The 19,636-nt window shown below is 44.4% G+C and overlaps 2 protein-coding genes across 3 annotated transcripts in view; one reads left to right on the top strand and one right to left on the bottom strand.

The window, feature by feature from the left end:
• The window catches only part of LOC119389976 (ATP-dependent DNA/RNA helicase DHX36), a 41,400-nt gene that overhangs the window by 9,622 nt on the left and 12,142 nt on the right, over nt 1–19,636 (bottom strand). For both annotated transcript variants that reach the window (XM_049414605.1, XM_049414604.1), the window contains exons 10-18: nt 16,353–16,434; nt 12,668–12,781; nt 11,256–11,358; nt 10,490–10,574; nt 9,992–10,109; nt 9,180–9,323; nt 8,085–8,202; nt 3,034–3,136; nt 2,181–2,350 (exon numbers count right to left, since the gene is read on the bottom strand). In XM_049414605.1, the coding sequence (XP_049270562.1) occupies nt 2,181–2,350; nt 3,034–3,136; nt 8,085–8,202; nt 9,180–9,323; nt 9,992–10,109; nt 10,490–10,574; nt 11,256–11,358; nt 12,668–12,781; nt 16,353–16,434 (1,037 nt within the window). The remainder of the gene's footprint in view (nt 1–2,180; nt 2,351–3,033; nt 3,137–8,084; nt 8,203–9,179; nt 9,324–9,991; nt 10,110–10,489; nt 10,575–11,255; nt 11,359–12,667; nt 12,782–16,352; nt 16,435–19,636) is intronic.
• LOC119389977 (ankyrin repeat and MYND domain-containing protein 2) lies at nt 3,944–6,809 on the top strand. The gene is made up of 2 exons (XM_037657460.2): nt 3,944–4,902; nt 5,566–6,809. Exons 1-2 carry the CDS (start codon nt 3,970–3,972, stop codon nt 5,932–5,934), a joined length of 1,302 nt encoding a protein of 433 aa, XP_037513388.1. The 5' UTR covers nt 3,944–3,969; the 3' UTR covers nt 5,935–6,809.

Below are 19,636 nucleotides of genomic sequence, written 5' to 3'. Positions count from 1 at the left end.
TCGAGCTTTCCCGTGTGTCGTAGATAGAAAATTATCATCATCATGAACCGGCACGAGCTCTATCTATGCCCAAACATTCTGTACGGATAATTAACGAGAAGCTGAAACGTGTGGCCCCACTGTTTATCACTGGTTTAATCCTGACGGTTCATTTAAGTCTCGCTCAACTATTGGTTATGTCTGTATAGAAATCTTAATCGGTGTTTGCCGCCAGTGTGTTGCCTTGTTAATTTTTAGTGGACCAGTGCGGCGAGTAGTGAGATTTGCTCAATTTCTGCAGCACATACGCGCTATAGGAGTTTTACAGCAGAGCTGTAATGGTTGAGGTTTGCTGCGCGTCGTAGATAGAAAATTATCAGTATCATGAACCAGCAAGCTCTATCACCGCCCAAGCATTCTGTATAGATTGTGAACAAGCAAAGCTGAAACGTGCACACCAGCTCTGCTGTGACTCAGTCTAGCACGACTTCGTGCAAGCTGCGCTAATTTTTTTTCCTAAGGGGACAGGGTACGACTTCGAGATGGTGATTCTGACTGCATGGATGCTTACAATCAATAACAACACAGTAGACTCTCAGTAAACGGAAATCTCTAAAACGGAACTGCTGCTTAAACAGAACGACTGCCTCTAATGTGATTAGTTTCATACTTGTATTCTGCACCCCTGCTCCTCTCTCAATAATCGGAACTCCTGTTATACGGAACACGCTTTGCTGGTCCCTTCAAGCTCCGTCTAAAAAGAGCTTACTGTAATAATGACAGTAATTTCGTTTGTGTCCCAGTCGGCATTTAATGACATATGTCTTTTCCAAACAAGGGCCACTGACATTCAAGCATGCCGCTTTGATTCTGTGTCAGCACCAACACAAATAATTTCTTGAGGTGTATGGAGACAGAAATATGCCACTCTGTGTCAGTTTCAGCGATGAAAAAAAAAAAAATCATAGTGTATGCAGCCTGCATCTGCATGTGTTGAAATAGTGAAGCGCCAGTACTTAATATGGCCAACATCAGGCGCGACTAATAAAACAAAATGATGTGAACAAAAAGCAAAAATGAAATTTTTGCCTCGCAGGTTGGCGGGGATAGGCAAGTCTGACATCTGCGCAAGCTTTTCTCGTGGCAAGTTTCTTTTATGTTCTGGCAGGCTCTGTTCAATGAACATAAACCCTTTCCTGTCACTCCAGAGCAGAAGAGCACTAACAGATAGGAAGGAAGACTTCACAAGTTTGTCCTGTGTCGTACACTGATGCTGCACGCAGAACTCTCAAGTTGAGGTGTGGGTTAGTACATCCTGACGTCCCCACTAGATCTGCACAGGTTCACAGGTTCGGTACATTCAACAGGTGCCTACTGCATTCTTGACTTGGTTAGTAGTGGTGCAGAGGTCACTAAACATTGGAGCCAGGAAAAGCATGCCCTAGCTGTACATTTCAGAGCAATCACTTGACACATTGCAAAAATCTGCAAGTTGGCTTTTGTGCAAGAATATTTTCCACACGGAAACTCTCGTCCACAGACTGCTTTCCAGCGAAGGTGCGCAAGCACCATAAAGGCTTTTCAAAAATTAGTGCGGGAATGTCACGCCTTATCGCAAGCTCTACAGTGTACAGGGAGAAAAGGAGAAACATTAAAACTGTTCGGGTTTTACAACCCTAAACCAGGATATGATCATGAGAAACACATTAGGGGAGGGCTCCGGAAATCTAAGTAGATGGGCGTCTAGCGTATTGCCTCCATCGAAATGCAGCCACTGCAGCTAGGATTCGATCCTGCCATTTTTGGGTCAGCAGAGAAGGGACAAACAAAAGAAAGGAAAGGCAAGGATGAGTGCTGAATGGAGAAAAACAGTTTGCTCTTCTAGTCTGTGTGGTCGAGGTTGTTTGTTTGGAGAACATACTTGCTCACGCATGCACATTAACTATTTTGCAAATTGTCATTTGGAGGAGTAAGTGTTTTTTCAGTCACACTCAAAGCCCGAAAGTGAGACTGCACAATGTGTCTCTTAATGCTGTGAGCTGTACTTGGTATAAACCAAGCTAAAGTGTGTCCAGCACTGAATTTCGACCGTACAAATGCAAGCTTATTTCACTGGGGGCAAAAAAACTATGCCAGTCACCAGTCTTCTCGGCTAAGTGCACTTCAGCTGCTTCGTAAGACAAGGAGCACTTTCAACTCACCAGTGGCACCATAAAGGCATCCTTAAAGCTCAAACTTGCGGCCACCGTGAGGATGGGGTCGAGGCAAGAGAAGATGGACGCCATGATGATCATCTTGCCCGTCTGAGGATCCAAGGGCAGCTTGGCCAAGTGGTAGCCCAGAGGAGTCAGAGTTTCATCTTCATTCAAGGCTTTCTGCATAAGCATCAACATGAGTGTGAGTTATTACCATTCATTCAATGTGGAATGAACTTTGAAAAATGACTACTGCAATGGCTAACTATGAACATCTAACTTCTCTCGCTCCCTGCAACATGAAAAGGTGGGAACAAGTTCATGGATTATGGATTCTGCAAATTTTGTCGGTGTCTAGGTGTACAGCCGGAAACACATTCTCCCACTCATTCTCTTGCACACAGTGCTTTGGGCTACATCTGTGCTGAGTTATTTTTTGTTGTTGTTGCAAATATTGTCCATGAAACGTTGCCCCCACTGTAGTATACAGGCAGACCAGAATGAAATACAAGATGTGATGAAGCAAAGGTTCGAATCAGTATTCACCTTCGATGTTTGATATCTTAAAATTGTGACCTACTGTCTTCGTACAACCAGATAAACAGAACCTCACATGAAAACACCACATCTTTAAATTTACTTCCTCAGTTAAGGAAGTGCGTTACATCATTTGCCCTAACTTAACTTTTCAAGGTTCATATTTCTCAACTGCTGACTATGCTGATTCTCTCATACTACACTAAAAGAATACATACTTTAATATAGTAGAAATGTTATTAAATACTAATGGAGAGATAATACCCAAGGTAAACAGGCATATGTAAAAAACTAAGTAAGTAATTAATTAAGAAATGTGTACTTGCCAGTGTAATCAAAAACTGAAGAGAAAGATGCAGTGCCTCAGAAGAAGGAGGATTTATTGCCTTTTGGAGAAAAGCTTCTGCACTTCCGAGCTTCAGTATCTGAAATAAATAAATAAATAAATAAATAAATAAATAAATGCAAGAATAGGGACACAAAAATCATGTGGCATGCTGAAAACGTATAGAACTGACTGTGCGGAAATTTTTTTAAAACCCAAAAATTTTAAATGACTGATGTATTCGAGAAATTTTCTATAACACCCATTTCTGGCTTTTTTCTTTGCCAGCGAGATCCTGGATTGAGGGTCTCCCCAGCAACCCAAGTGTGCAAATAAAGTGCATTTCTCTGTCTCTCTTTCCATATATTAAAGAAGGGCTATATTAACGAAGTAAGATGCGCAAGTTAAATTGATGTTAAGTCTACTACTCAATTGTGTATTCACCAAAGAGGCTAGAGTCACTATGTATGATTGAAACCCGCTGTGTGATTTGCACAACAAAATGAAAATTTTGCAGTTACTTGGCAGGATGAGACATCATGTATAAGTCCGCTATGTTATTAAACAGTCAGAACATTCAAGAGATAGGGTATATGGAGTGATGCAAAGGCGACTAACTTTTGAACAGATTGCCGAGGAAGGCGCGAGTTGTGCGGCAAAGCCGGCACGTCAGGGGCAACAAGTCCAAGCATAGCCTCCGCGATCGGTACCAAAATGATCGATGTGCGTAGCTTTTGCTTTAAAATAGGTAATGTTCCATAGAATGGCCTGAAACTACTATAAAAACTAAAGAAGGCAGAACAACTTTATTTTGATCCGAGATCAGGGTTAAAGAGGGAAAGACGTTCGATAACTGTCACGATGATGACAATGATGATGATAGGCGGCTCTCACTAGCGCCCCCAAGGGAGCGAAACCGAACAGCATTCCAAAATGGCTCCTCCGGCGAAAGGCGAGCTCACCGATGCCGAGAAAGACCTCTACAAAGCGATCCAGGCCGGCGATGTCGCCGAGGCGCGAACGCTCGTGAACCGCGTGCGTATCGACTGCCTCGACGAGCACGGGATGACGCCGCTACAACACGCCGCGTACCGCGGCAACCACGACCTCTGCAAGCTGTTCCTCGAGTGCGGCGCCGACGTCAACTCGCACTACCACGACTCCGGCTACACGGCGCTCATGTTCGCGGGCCTGGCCGGACGCGCCGACGTCGTAAGCCTTCTGCTCGAGCACGGCGCCTCCACGACCGCCGTCAACTCTCTCGGCCGGACGGCGGCGCAGATGGCGGCGTTCGTGAGTAACCACGACGTGGTGGCCATCATCAACAACTTCTTGCCCCGCGAGGAACTGGAATACTACGCACGGCCCCAGGGACTCGAGAAGGAGCCCAAGTTGCCGGCGTCGCTGGTAGCGCCCCTGTACCAGCTCATCGTACGCACCAACATCCACCCCGTGCGAGTCGCGCTCTACCTGCAACAAAAGCGCGAGCTGCTCGATGAGTCGTCCAAGGTGGAGCGCGTACTGAACCTGCTCTGCGAGAAGCAGATGAAGGCCACCAGCGCGGAGCCCAACGAAATGCTGGCGCTCAAGTTTCACCACCTGGCCTTCCTCATCAGGACGTGTTCCAAGTTCGTACGCGACCGCGCCGCGACGGCTGGCGGCAGCAACGCCGAAGGCGACAAGTCCAACAAGAAGGCGTCGTCGTCGGGCCTTCTCGAGCCTCTCATCAAGACGTGGTTGCGCGGGCGGGACGAAGATGACTTCCCCGTGGTTCTCGAAAAGCTGTTGCGCCAGTCCGTGCGCGAATTTCCCTACCACGAGTGTTCCATTCTCCAGCAGCTGGTGCACACGCTCTCCGGTGTCGAGGTGAAACAAGTCTTCTAGTTTTATTCGAAGCGCCCACGCGGTGTTGCTAGTCTGTCGGTTGTTATCGCCGTTGTACCTTAAGAGTTGTTGCCGGCCAGTTAGTTTCGCTACGAGTTCTGCAAGTCAACAATGCGCCGCTGTTAACCGTTGTCGACTCGCATAAGTCGGGAAGTGCTGCGCCTGCTGCTTTTTCTTTCACGTGCAGCTACCACGGCTCGCTTTGGGCAGCGTTCATGCCTTTGTGGTTGGCAGGTTTGAAACTTTCAGCTTCAGTTGTCCCTATATGGGGGCTCCTTCCTTTACTTTCCCCTTTTTGCTGCGTTGTCGTAGTGCAAGTCAGTAGTGCATTAAAAGCCTTAAGGATATGTGTCAAATGAACGGCTAGTTGGTTCATGATCATTGTGGCAGAACAGTGCAAAAAACTGGACGAAGAGCACGCAAGGCACGGCGCTGACTATCAAGTGGTATCTGAAAGGCAGAGAAACTAATTGATAACGCTGTGTCCTGTGTGCTCTTCGTCACATTTTCTGCGCTGTTCTGCCACAAAGTGTCAAAGAAAGTTCCTATAAAGAAGGAACTTTCATACACTCCCAATTAGATTTAATCGCTTGGCAACCACATGCCCTGTGCTAACAATTAATACAATCTTCCCCTCCTGCACAGGTTGGCAATGAGCCAAGTGCCATCTCCATTTTGGCCGAGGCGGTGCGCGGCCAGAAGGGTTTCGACCAGGGAGCCTCGTGCACGGCCTGCGGCGAGCCCCAAGCTGACAAGCGCTGCTCCGCCTGCAAGTCCGTGCAGTACTGTGGAGCACCCTGCCAGAAATTGCACTGGTTCACACACAAGCGTCACTGTGCTCGTCTCGCCGAGGAATACAAGAAGGCTCTTGCCGAGAAAGAGGCCCAAGAAGAGAAAGAGTCGACGACGACGGAGCAGACTACCGAGGAATCGTCCAATGGCCGCCCCGACGAGTCCAACGACACCCAGTCAACCAGTGAATGTACGAGTGCCACGCCCATAGAGACTGCTTGAGAGAGACCAACTGTGTTTGTTGAATGAGAGATTGTTGGACGCTCCCACTGTTTTTTTCCAGCAAAGGATCGGGAGAAAGCTTGGTATGGTGATGTGCACTGGCTGCAAGTTGCAGAGGCTTGAAATAACCCCTTGCAATGCATTTGACTGTAGAAGGCCGAACAGTGTCCCCTTTTCAGCCCTTGCACAAAATGTTGTAGTGCTTAATTTTAAGTGTTCGTCTGGGCAGCTGTCTTTTATTTGCAGGTGCCTCCTACAAAACCTTGCCGCCGCGAATGTTGCGATTTCTTAAATATATTCAAGCCAGCACTACGAGCCAATTATGTTTTACAGTTTTGGAGAAGCGGGATTGATGCCACAACGTTTTACGTGGAATTATACTGGATGCCCAATGTAGCTAGTTTATGAACAGGAATTTTGAACCTGTTAAAACCTCTGGATCCTGTTTTTCCATGCCACTATTTCAAATCCACCCTGCTTATATTGAAAACTTCTTGATCACTGCTTTCAAAGGCCCAGAACACGGAAAAACTCGGTGAGGTACACAACATCCATTAAAACCATGCATGGTAGCAGGCAGCCGAGTGTTCATTTCTACAAAGGCCAGTGTTTCTAGTCAGATGATGTGAAGCTTTCTGTAATCATTTCCCAAACCACTACAGTTGTTAAGGTCCACAATTTCAGAGTGTCATTTTAATTTGTTAGTGATCTACTACTAGTTTGTGTTCTCCTCTGTGTGTACCAAGGTCCTGGGCTAAAGAGAAAAGAGCGTTTTTCGCACTTGCCTGGGCATTATTTAATGAAGCCTCAACTACTCAGCACCGCGATGCTGAATAAGTGTCTACCTAAATAAATGTATATGACTGTTGCTTGAATAGTCTCCTTTAGATGTCAGCGGTTTGTTGTCACTCAATGTGATATCGCAAATGAGTTTCGAACTTTGGTAAACATTAATGTCATGGTCATGTTTGCTTGAATCAGCCCGCCTATGCTGCAGTATAATTTTTACATCTCAGTACAACATAGTCAAGAACATATCTTATAAGTTCACTTTGGAAGGATCATAATGCAAGAGCTGGCAACAAAGAGTACGAAAAGAATTGAAAATTCACAAGTTCCTTCTCCCCTGCATGCACCAAACAGCCATGTTATGGAAAGTTATGAATGCCTTCATGCAAAATATGAACAGAAAGTAACATATTGATTCCAAACTTGAGATACTGTGGCACATTTTCACAGTGCATCCAGTATTTTAACTACTGGCGAATATCATTGCAGAAACACTGTAGAGGAAGCAAATTTCCTCCCCCACTTATTTTCATTCGTAATGGCTTGTTTGACAGAAATGTTGATAATCTGACATACCTCCTATGCAAAGAGGTTATGTTCTTTTCTCAATACTGTAACAGGTAGCATGAAACATGACGACAAAAATTACTTGGATTTCATAACATTGCTAGGGATTTTTCAGAATAAGTGTGCGAGTTTTTATGCCACTTGAGGATGGCGCATGGAGGCAGTGTTCTTAAAAGAACTTATCGATGCATATTTTCAAACTTCTACAGACTCTACCATAAAATCGCGAGCAAGCGCCCCCCTCCCTTTTTCGGGAGATTTGAAATACGCACCAACGACCGATCAAGCGCCCCCCCTGCCCTCTCGACATTTTCGCTGTTTAATTCACTCTTTTTATTTGCCTGACGAGGGCAAATAATGACAGTGAATGCATGCGTATTCAATGAAGCATTCAATTGGAAGCACGTGCGGCTCTTTTGCTCCCATCTTGAATTTTGATCTGAGACTGAGGAAAAGTCCCCCCACGGTATCTTGTCTGATTATCTCTCACCGTAGGGGGAGCGCTTGCTCGGGATTTTACGGTACCACTTGCTTCTCACATGTAAAAGACTCACGTTTAGCTAGCACATATAACAGTTTGAAAACACCCGTAGATGTATTGTAAAGGAACTGAAAAGAGTGCTGCTTGTGGTTCTTCGGTCTGCTCTAGGCTGCGGCAGCCTCACTAATCGCAGCGATAGAGTACATTACGATGTGCTTGTGACAGCACGAGTCGGTCGTGACTCGCTTTGAGGAAGTTAGTGCCGTCGTTGACGATCCTCATGCCCTCCCTAATGCGGTTCTAATGTCCTTACCTTGATCTTCAGAATGAGTGTTTCCAGCCTGGTCCGGAGCATCTCTGGCAGCTGGTAGGCCTCCAGCTGAGACTCTCTCCAGGTAGTGTACAGCCGGTAGCACACGCCGGGCTGCACTCTGGTAACAGGAAATGAACCAAATGTTGGCTTCAGTTTGTTCGAGATATAGAGTTAAAGTAAAACCAAAAATGCACCAATATTCAAGTGCCACGAAAATTCCATTGTTATAACCAGGTTGTATGGGAAATAAAGGGGTGGGAAGGTGAGGAGTCTTTAGACAGGAGGGTTCTTCAAAAACGCCTATTTTCGCAAACTTTCCACGATGTGTCCACTCGTCCTTTAAACGTAAAATGTTGCACAGAGGCTCCTCTGTATCTATACTAAAAAATACGCATTTTATGCAATTTAATATAGTGTTACATTTGGCCTTTCAGTATCAGGTGCACATATGGTTCTGCTTCTCTTTTCTCTTAAATTTTAGAATCCTGTATGTCAGTTTGACATCATGGACTTCAAAGCAACCTTTTCTTCGGGCTGTTACAACTTGGCAAGAGTCACTGAAGCTTGCCAAGTTCAGTCTCTGGCTCTTTTACAGACAATGCAATCCATCTTCACCAATAAGATGTTAATTAACTCAAGCACATGCAGTCGAAGTCCATGATGTAATAGCGAGCTGGTGTGGGCAGCCCTAGGTGACACCGCCACCTCACTTTTGCATTTGCATGTTTGAAGGGTTACCTATACTCTTCAAATGCTTCAGGAGCAGCTTTCTTGTGCGGTAGGACAATTTACTGGTAAAGCTCAAATAATTTTTCATCTTGTGTGTGCTGAACATCTTCCATTTCCACCGCTTTATTTGCATGTGAACTGAAGAGGCCACACAGGCCTTAGGATATTCTTATAATGTTACAAGGGTGTGTTGACAACACAGTTAGGACAACGTTTGAGCAAAACCTCTCAAGAAACGCAAAATTTCACCACCTGTGCCATCTGAGAATGATTTTAGCTTCAACACCAAAGGCTTTAAAAAAAATAAAGCAACAGTGCTAGGAGACAGACACTTCAACGTGCACTACCAATAGCTTCGTTCCATACCTCCCTGCTCGTCCTTTGCGCTGTTGAGCATTCGCCCTTGACACCCACTCGGCATTCAGGGTAGCAAGATTTTTGTCCACATCGAAGTTGGTCATCTTGATTTTTCCGCAGTCGATCACGTACACAACATCATTGATGGTGATGCTGGAAGAGAAGAGCCCACAACATGGCCAATTACACACATACACATGTCATCTCTGATGCTTACGATAAAGTTCTCTCGAGGATCAGGAGAAAAAGCAAGGATATAACAGGAAGTACTAACACAGTAACTTTTATTTTGATCTATTAATATCGCTACTTTTCGCACTCAATGGAAATTTGGGACATCAGAACCAAATAAAAAGATCACTGCCAAGCCTCAGAGTGCCCGAAACCATTAGTGCGTAATAGCCATGCAACGAGCACATTAACATGTGTGATACAATTTACTACTTATGCAAAGTGGCGAATTCGGAAAGTTGATGTGGATTCGGCATTGGGAAATTCATCAAGGTACAAAAATGACAGAATACTACAGATTTCCTTAGGCCTCTTCTGCACAACTAGCAGGCAAATTGAAATAAATGAAGCTTTTTTTTTTTGTCAGCTCAATTTGCACCATAAAACTGCTAAGTGTATTACTATCAATACTAAGGTTCAGCAGTATAGTTTGAAACAGATAATGTTGGATTTCTTGATAAATCCACTGATTGTGACAACAAATTTGAGCATGTGCACGCACTAACACTGTACTAATGTAAATAATGTTAATTTTTCTTAAAAACGTTGATAATAAAAGCTAGATATGCTAAGAAGAAAATAATACAGACCTTGTTTCGGCTATGTTGGTAGCCAGAACAATTTTACGCACTCCAGCTGGAGGCCTCTCAAACACTTGTCTCTGGTTGACAGTTGGCATCATGGAGTGCAAGGGAATTATCAGTGAACCTGACAGAACGGAGACACATTAGATTACTGGCACGAAAATGGCAACAAGAGTGACAGTTGAGGGGGGCAGGGGTTAAAGCACAGCGCAAATCCTAACACTAGTACCTATGTACAGAGGAGTCCACTGTTAAAGAGAACACTTGCGTGCAAGGCGTGTCCAGATTCGGCTCTCCTGCAAAAGCACAGTCGCTTAGATTTGCTTAAGACTGCTGGCGGCTGACAGTTATGACTCCTTTTAAGAAATTAGTGCCGTGCACAAACAATCATTCCACGACTACTTGCTGTTAGGAGGCCAACAATATGAAAGGTGCTCATTAGAGTGTTCCCTTTAACAGTGGACCATAGTGTACATAGACAACACAAAGGACGTAGCCACTTACTTTTCAGATTTCGGTCAGCTGTCAGAAGTTTGTTCAAGTCGTTGATTTGCTCCCATCCCGGTAGGAAGACTAGTATCGCTCCTTCCTAAACAAGAAATGTGTAAAACTCATCATGACTGTTACAAACATCCTCACACAGCACTGCGACACGAAAATCTTGAGAAGGATGGGAATTTGGCCTTATTTCTGCCTGAATACTACTTCTGAAGTTTTGTCCAAGCAGCATCCCTCTCATTCACGTGCGTGTGCCAGATGAATTCATCTAGCAAGCTGACAGCCCTTCTAACCATTATACTGCCTGCAGGGTTACATTAGTAGCGAAGGCAATTCCATCACTGCATGACATCATGTGAAGCTTAAAGCAAATTTTTTCTTAAATATAGAAATTAAAATCTGGTGTTTTATGTGCCAAAACCAGGGCACGATTATGAGCAAAGTCATAGGGGGGGAACACCATATTAATTTTCCCCACCTGGGGCTCTTTCAACAACCGCCTAAATCTAAGTGGACGAATGATATTCCATGTGTCCACCATGGCCAAGAATCAAAACCACGTCCTCAAGCGTAGGAGTTCAGCACCTTCGCCAATAAACTGCCACAGTGAGTAGATTATTTCATCATCGGGTGAATATAGCTAAGTTGTTGCCTAACGACGCTCACCACAGTAAGCGACACCAATGTATAGCATAGAAAAAAAATAAAATTTGAGGCATGCAAAAGAGGAACTACAGAAAATCCTCAAAATGCAAAATTTCAGTATGCTTACAGGTTTCTTGGCACAGATCTCTGAAATCAATGCATGTACCAGGTCCATGTCTATACGCATCTCATTCCATTCTGATAAGGTGCCCAAGGTTTTGTTTGAATACCTGAGCAGAAAAAAAAGGAGGGGCAAGACAATGACAAAGTGCAAAGGTATCAGTCCTGTGAGAAACAAAGTCTATGAAGCATCGTCTACAAAGTTTTCATAGATCCATTAGTCCAAGGTGGCTTTGAGAACGTATTGCGGGGTCATACTGATTATATGTGGCATCAGTGATTGGTTATGAATTGGCAGAATGACAGCACCTTTATTTCTACATTGAAAATCCTCGTATAGCTTTAGCGTAACTCAGCAAGGAACGAGAAAAGACAAGCAGCAGGATGAGCGCTCATCCTGTCTACTGTCTTTTTTTGTTCCTTGCTAATGTTGCTTTCCTTCATGCTCACTACTGAGTTGCGCTAAAGCTATACAAGAACATGATGCACCAACTCACCCGATCAGCAGTGTACTTGCCAACTACATCTGAAAATTATTTTTGTATGCTTGTATAGAATTGTTTTGTCGGCATGTGTCATATACTCAACGGAAACCTATGTTACACAATGAGAAATCGTTGAACAGGGAATGTTGCTGGAGCCGACGTTTCAACAAGTGGACTTGTCCTCATCAAGGCAGCAACTTTATTCGTCAAGGCTTTTACAAGTTAGAAACCCACTTCACAGGTGTCGGAGTGTGTCCCACGCTAAAATTTATGCAATGTTCTTTCTTAATTGGCCGCACTAATCTATAATTTACTCAGGACAGTGATAATAATAATAATAGTCACTGGGGTATTACATGGCAGAACCACGATATGATCATGAGCCATGCCGTAGCGGAGGGCTCTGGAAATTTCGGCTACTACCTGAAGATTTTAATGTATGCCTAAATCTAAGTACACAGGCCTCTAGCATTTTCGATGGAGGCAATATTGCGACCATCACAGCTGGGATTTGACCCGTGTCTTTCAGATCAGTAGCCGAGCACTGCAACTACCACACTACTGCAGTGGCTATATCAAGGATAGTGATGCAAACTTGTTATTCTGTAAAAGTCACAAGTAATTGACAGAGTAAAGATGCAACTAGAAACAGAAGTTTACCACCCATTTCTGTTACTGCGTCACTGAAACATCTAGGGCACAAGACTTTCTTCAGGGAACTCTATCTGCCATGGCATCTCTAGGTATCAAAACCACGGACAAGACAGGGTGCAAAGACAAGTGTTGCCTTTGCGTGTTTGTGCATGGCTTTCTTTCTATGCAAGAGAGCCCCGTAAATGTTCAAACCGCAGCAAAAAATAAAAAAGGAAATAAAAAACAAGTAAATAAATGTAAACACCAGGCACAAGCTACCCTGTCCAAAGAATCCACCTACTTTCCTTCGAGGCTCCTAATAAATGGCATGACATCTTCAATTGAGTCCTCAAACTTTCTTCTGTCTTTCCTTCGAACAGCACTAGTGCCATCAAACAAGCTGTTCCCTCGGTACCTGTCAAAGTGACAAGAGACATACTTGAGTACACTATGTCACTAACATAGTCATAAAACATTTCTCTCTGTTGTGTCAGAAATTACTATGTAACTGCGATATAAGAAAATACAATATCACATAGCGCGATTTATAGCGCAACTGACACACAACGAAGGGGCGTGGGCATTGATTTCATGCATGGTTTTGCTTAAAGGAGCACCGACACAAAAATTTTGCATCTTGTTTTTTCTGTTGCAATAGGTAGCTAACGACCTGCTTATCACGGCTGGAAAGCTCGTTTGTTCAAGCCCACGACAGTTAATTATTTGGAGGCAGTTTTATAGCGCCCAGTTGCAGTTTCGGTTTCAGAGAGCGCTGAGTGAGGCGGGACCCAGAGTGGTTTTCGTGTAAACATAGCTGGCTAGGCTACGTGAGCACACAAAACCGCATGCACATGGGCACTGCGTTGACAACTCTTTTCAACGAAGGCTTCCTGGGTGCTGCTATATTCCCCTCTGAGGAGTAGTAAGTATGCATGACCCCCTAAAAATGCACTGCCTAGGCAAAGACACCAGCCTTTGCACTCCTGTCCAATCTCCTTTGAAAAGGTCTGCTAGGAGAGAGCGCTTCCAAGGATCGCGGCAGCCAACATAAACTCCTGACGCAGCGGGGGGGAGGGGGGCTAGTTGTTTACGCGAAAATCAAAGGTGCATTTCGCGTGCAGTGGTGCGACACACACTTTAAAGTTGATTTTAAATATGTTCTAGGCTAAATTATCCGTTGATATTTCATAGATGATTTAAATGTGAACATATTCGACAGAGATCTGTCTGGCTAGGTGAAAATTCATACGAAAAAATAATAAACTCTCCAGCCACTTATAGTCCAAAGTTGCTAAAGTTGAAATTTAAACAACAATAACCGACCCGACGTTTCGGGACCGATTCGGTCCCTTCCTCAGGGGTGACTGTTCGGCCCGCTCCGAAGCTAACGATTTTCTTTGGTGGTGTCCTCCTCTCCATTGCCCTTCTTCCCGCCGTTCTTGTTGCTGCAGTGGTTTCTCCACTGGTTCTGTAGACCGTGCGCATACACACTCTGTAAGGTTCCAGTTGAGCGGTTAACATTTCCAGGTGTTGTTTGGGTATGCCAGGACTCTAAGAACTGTCTTTTTGTGTGGCTGCCTTCCATGTCGATGACCCGGGCGTCGTCAAAATTGATGCGATGGTCCATCTTTTCGCTGTGTTCTGCGAGAGCGTTTCGCGCAGCATTGAAAGCTACGCACGTCGTTTCGATGTTGCCATATCCTTTCGGGGAAGTTTTTTGTCTCACCGATGTAAGTGGCGTTGCAGTCCATGCATGGAACCCTGTAGACCAACCCGGGGAATCTTTCTTTTGGCAATCGGTCTTTTGGCCGTGGCAAGAGTCGCCCGATTGTTGACACTGGTTTGCGCGCTACCTGGATGCCCTCCCTCCCCAGCACCCTGGACAGTTGCTCGCTGATTCCCGGAACGTATGGGACCGAGATGCGGTAGGAACGTTTGGGGGAGGCCTCATTGTTAGTGTCACTTTTGCAGAAGAATGCAGGTGGGGGGTGCTTTCCCGGCGTCGCTGGCGTACTCGGCGAATAAAGCTCTTCGGGTATCCATTGTCCAGGAGGTCGGTGGTGATCGCTTTTTCTTCTTTTCTCCATATTTCTTTGGAGCTGCAGATGGCCCCTGCACGATTCAGGAGTGTGTTGACCACTGATGTTTTGTGGGCGGTCGGGTGGTTAGAACTGAACTGCAGATATCGTCCGGTGTGTGTAGGTTTCCGGTACACCGAGAAGCTCAAACGTCCTTTCAGCCCTGCTTTTTGCCGTTTCACTAGCACATCCAGAAAAAGGAAGAACGTTGTTCTTTTCATGTTCCACGGTGAAATGAATCGCCGGTTCCATCGAATTTAGGTGTGCCAGCAAACTGTCGACGTGTTAGACTCCTTTATTCTGCAAAAGACGTCATCCACATATCTCAAAAATATTTTTGGTGGTTCAGCGAACGTTTCGATGTGTTCCATCATCAAGTTTGCCGCTGTGGCTGAAATGGCGGCTCCTATGGCGGTTCCACTTGTTTGTTGGTAGAATTCACCTCCGACAGAAAAATATGTTGCGTTGAGGCAGAACTCCATCAGACGGCACAGTTCGTCCGTGCTGAGGTTCGTCCTTTCGTTGAGGTTCTCACATCCCTCTCCAGGGCGGCTCGGGCAGCTGAGACCGCGAGGGGTACGGGCACACTCGTGAACAGCGAAACTACATCGAATGACACGAGGCTCTCGTCACTGCTGATTGTCACCTCCGACATCCGCTGAACAAAATGGATGGCGTTCCTTACATGTGTGCCTGTCTTCCCCGCTAGTGGTGACAGGATCCTGTGTAGATGTTCGGACAGCATGCGAAGTGGGGATGCAGATGCCGCTGTGTTAGCTATAGTTGTTTAAATTTTAACTTAGCAACTTTTGGCTATAAGTGGCTGGAGAGTTTATTATTTTTTCAGAGATGATGCGTGTGTGTCCACACTAATCTATCCCACAAGTTATCTCGCCTTCAAAATTTTGTGTCAGTACTCCTTTAAGTCACATTTGAAGTTCTCCGATGCAGATGCCGCCGTGTCAGTGGCAGCATGGGCGATTTGCCGAATATCAATGTTTTTAATCTTGAATAAATGTGCCATGCAGTTTTCAGCTGAAGACAGCAGAGATGTGTGCACTGGGGCACACATGTGAAGGTAAACTTCTCTACAGCACCACACTCCCTGCTACCTGGCAGTCTGCCCACTTTCAGTTGCACTTGCACATTCCATGACGAATTCCTCCAGCAATTTACATTATTTTCTGCTGCGTCCATTAACCCTTTGCGGTCCGCTGTCGGGCGCCGCCCAACAAGGGTGTTCATGGCTTAAATTTCGCTGTTTTCTCACTGCGAGTCACGTGCATTTTTTGTATAGATGAAGTGCCATCTCTTGAGGAATACGTGAGCTTTGTTTGTTGAGGTTTACTTTGTTTTACACAAGGATGCAGCACTATGTTCAGCACGGAGCCCAGAGCGTACCCACTCTCGCGCGGTTTGCTGAGAAGCATGGCCACGTTTTCACTGCGTTCGTTTTACGGTGGTGCTTTTAGCGAAAGCGAGAATGACTTTAGTGAGGAAGAGAATTACATGCCTCCACCGGACAGTGATGACAGTGATTCGACAGAAGTGAGTGACGAAGACGACGACGGCGGTGGAGACAACACCTCTGTTGACACACAGGGGAACAGTAACAACCCTGACCTGCACCCAGGAGAATGCTTTGAGCAGTATCATACGCTGCCCAAATATCGCTAAAGGAGTTGCCTGCAGAATGCAGGAGCAAAAGTAAATATCCTGTGAGCTTTTCTTCCATAGTTTGTGTTTCTCTTCACGGCGCCAGACACTGGCAAAATAGTTTCGGACCGGTAGAGCCGGAAAGGGGGTATAAGTTTTGGACCGTAAAGGGTTAAACTCATCCAATGGCTTCCTAAAGGCTGACAGTGATAGTCACTGCAATTGTGAAATACAGTCGTGAAATAACCATACCCAGTGTGTTCAAGAATATCTTCGAGGTAGATGACGTCCACAGGAAAAGCGATGCCTGGTATTTCTAACCGTGGGCAGTTACCTGGAGTACAAGAATACGTCAGCTGCAAACTTAGCGACACAAGAACACACCATGACAGAAAGATTGTTAACAATGCAAATTAATGTGTCTGCTTAGGCTTGTCGCACAGTGAAATGCATTCCTTCAGGGAAAACATCATTTTGGTAGAGATGCTTAAACTTTCCTTTAGAACAATACTCTCAGGTGGACAAGCAATATTACACCTTACAATGTATGCACTTTGCTCTGAAAGAGTGAATTTCAATGCAACATGCGGAGTAGTCGTAACTTTACGTTTGCCGGAAATTAATAAACTTGTTACAAACAAGAAAGCGTCATGTAGAAATGAGAGGAGGTGATAGAAGTGCTAGCTTGCTTCTAAACTGACAAGCATCAAAGGAACACAAAAAAGAAAAAGAAAAATGGTTTCACTTGTATTTTAGTAAGTTAAACTTCCACAATACAAGAAACCTGTCTTGCTGTGAAAAGACCCCTGATAAGACAGAAAAGGAATAGACGGGTGCCAACGCTGCATTGAAGTTCTCACATCAGCTTGCTACAATGTCATAGATTCTGACAGCTTTCACTAGGGCCTATATGATTACTTATTGATAAAAATTTATTGCATTGTGTTGCAAGGGAGTCAAAGACGTAACATGACAAGTTTTCAGAAGTTTATTGAGTTATCTATTTTTAAAACATGAACAGTGACCTTTATTTTCGCATGTAAAAAGAAACCTTTGATCCTGAAATTAATGGCAATAAAGATTTCAAACAACAATTTATCAGTCTCAGCAGATTTGGAGTTCCACATCCTGAAATTAATAAATATATATAGTAGCCGACTTATTCTTTCTGAAATTTATATTGTAATGTTTAACTCGTGCCATGTTCATACTAGCTACCAGATTTTGTTACATGGATATGCACTGCACTACCTGACATATTTGACTGCTTCCATAACTCGCTTTGAGCTCTGCAGTCTCAAATGTAAAATTATTAGGCTTATGCGAATAGTAGAGCTGTGCGAATAGCAAAATTTTGGGTGCGAAGCGTATTCGAATATTGAAGTGTGAGTGCGAATCGAATTGAATAATTTCGAATAATTTTCGAATATTTCTCAAACATTTTTCGAATAATTCGAAGTGAAATGAAAGAAAAAGTTGCAGAGAATTCCTAAGTATGTTCTTGTGAGATAGCAACATGAAAGTGTTTCTTTTTGCTAGGTTGATGAAGCGCTGGTGGGGTCGTATTTCATAGTTGTCTTTCTTATCAAGAATGAGGCAATGTAGAGGCCGAATTGTATTTATGTACATGATTTGGTGCAACCAAATTGTTGCCGACAACACTTTTCACGTGATAGGCAAAGATGCCATTTTCTCAGCCTCTCCTCCTCTTTCAACTTCTGTGGAAGCCCAACTGATGTGGTGGACAAGGGTGTGCTCCCTTCAAGTCCGGAGTTCCAAGTCTGCCTCGTAGACGTCGATATATGAGAACGTCTGAAATTTTGGATGCTAAAAAGCTTCGGCGTCCGATTTTTCGGACTTCCTGCCCAAATTTCAGGCCCAAAACAGCATTAATTGAGCCCCCAACTGTGCCACATCTTTCATCTCCATGTCGGAACCAGCGTTTTCTTGAGTTAGTACATTTGCAACCGTAGCAGAGCTTAAAAGGCAGCTTTGCCGCAATACCGGGGTGTGATGAGGTGAAGCATATTGAAAATCTAGGGACCACTTTCAATCGGACGTTGACTGTGTATTGGCTAAGTTCGACCGTAGCAGAGTTTGAAAGGCAGCTTTGCCGCTATACCTGGGTGTGATGAGGTGAAGCATATTGAAAATCTGAAGGGGGCACTTTCAGTCAGACGTTGACTGTGTCTTGACAAAGTTCGACCGTAACGGAGCTTGAAAGGAAGCTTTGCCGCAATACGAGAGTGTAATGAGGTGAAGCATATTGAAAATCTGAAGGGGGCACTTTCAGTCGGACGTTGACTGTATTTGTTTTTGGGAAGTTCAAATAGTTCGAATAGTAAAAATCCAGTGCGAATCGAATCGAATAGCAAACACTATTCGAAAAATATTCGAAATTTCGAATATTCGCACACCCCTAGCGAATAGTAAATTTTAGGTTCGAAGCGAATTCGAAGCGAATAGTGATTTTGGTCGAATAATTTCGAATCGAATTCGAATAGTATATATCAGATATTATAAAAAAAAACGAGCATATTTGTCATGATCCGACCAACCTGCACAACGTTTTTTTAATAATGTAACAAGGCATGTGCAAATGTCATTCTTTTTGGTTCAAAAGAAGTGGAAGCAACTTTGAATAGTAGCAGGATTTGGCTTTTGGTAGAATGCAAGTGATAACCTATAAAATATGTTACGTTTTAAGATTTACTACACTTGGAGCAGATAAGCCGTTAGAACAAGTTTTTAAACTTAAAAAATGAGGAATTGATGTGAGGGTAATGTTCATTTAACCTTGAAGTGGGGCTTCGCGGCAGTGCGGATTTTCCCTGGAAAAGTGTATTCACGGTATAGCACCCCTCTACTGCAGTGAAACCACCTTTACAGGAGATTGCAAACGTACAGTGCGGATTTTTCCTGAAAAGGTGTATTCACGGTAAAGCACCGCTCCACTGCAGTGAAACCACCTTTACAGAGGGGTAGCAACCGGACTAATACACACCTATTCGTTCATTTCGAATACTTCGAAATTTTCAGTGACTTAAATTCGAATCGAAGCGAATTCGAATACTGTATTATTCGTTCGAATATTCAAAGTGCTCGAATATTTGCACAAGCCTAAAAATTATCATGTAGTGCATGACATTTTTTATGAATAATGTTAAGTGATTCTGTTCTGGAACTTTAGAGTACCTTTAAAGGCCAACTCCGGCGATTTTTCGAGGTCGATGGATCTCAATGAAATTCGCTGGGTACTTTCCTTTGCACGTTTCCGTCATTTATGCCAAATTACAGGCTTGAGACATGCGCAGATTGTTTTCAAATGAATTTTAAAGATTGTCAGCAAACGCCCTCCTGGCTTCCCAATTTATTGGCAACATTGCGTCTGTGACGTCAGTATTGGGAAGGCGGCGGAAGTGACGCAGCCGAGGGCACCGCTAACTTCGGCGCTTCGGCCGCTACAGCGAGCGTCTGCTGTGCACAAGGCGACAGACAGCGTTGGTTTGGTTGGCGCTTCGCTGGTCTCCCGGCTG

The sequence above is a fragment of the Rhipicephalus sanguineus genome, chromosome 4, assembly GCF_013339695.2.
Source record: "Rhipicephalus sanguineus isolate Rsan-2018 chromosome 4, BIME_Rsan_1.4, whole genome shotgun sequence".
NCBI classification, from domain to species: Eukaryota; Metazoa; Arthropoda; class Arachnida; order Ixodida; family Ixodidae; genus Rhipicephalus; species Rhipicephalus sanguineus.
Note: the sequence above shows the minus strand (reverse complement) of the source record. Positions and strands in the feature narration are given on the sequence as shown.

What these genes read in the sequence shown, in the direction of transcription:
- LOC119389977 (XM_037657460.2), top strand. Translation starts at nt 3,970, where the DNA reads ATGGCTCCTCCGGCGAAAGGCGAGCTCACCGATGCCGAGAAAGACCTC. An exon ending in ACACGCTCTCCGGTGTCGAG is followed by an intron (nt 4,903 to 5,565) that starts GTGAAACAAGTC and finishes CCTCCTGCACAG; the next exon opens with GTTGGCAATGAGCCAAGTGC.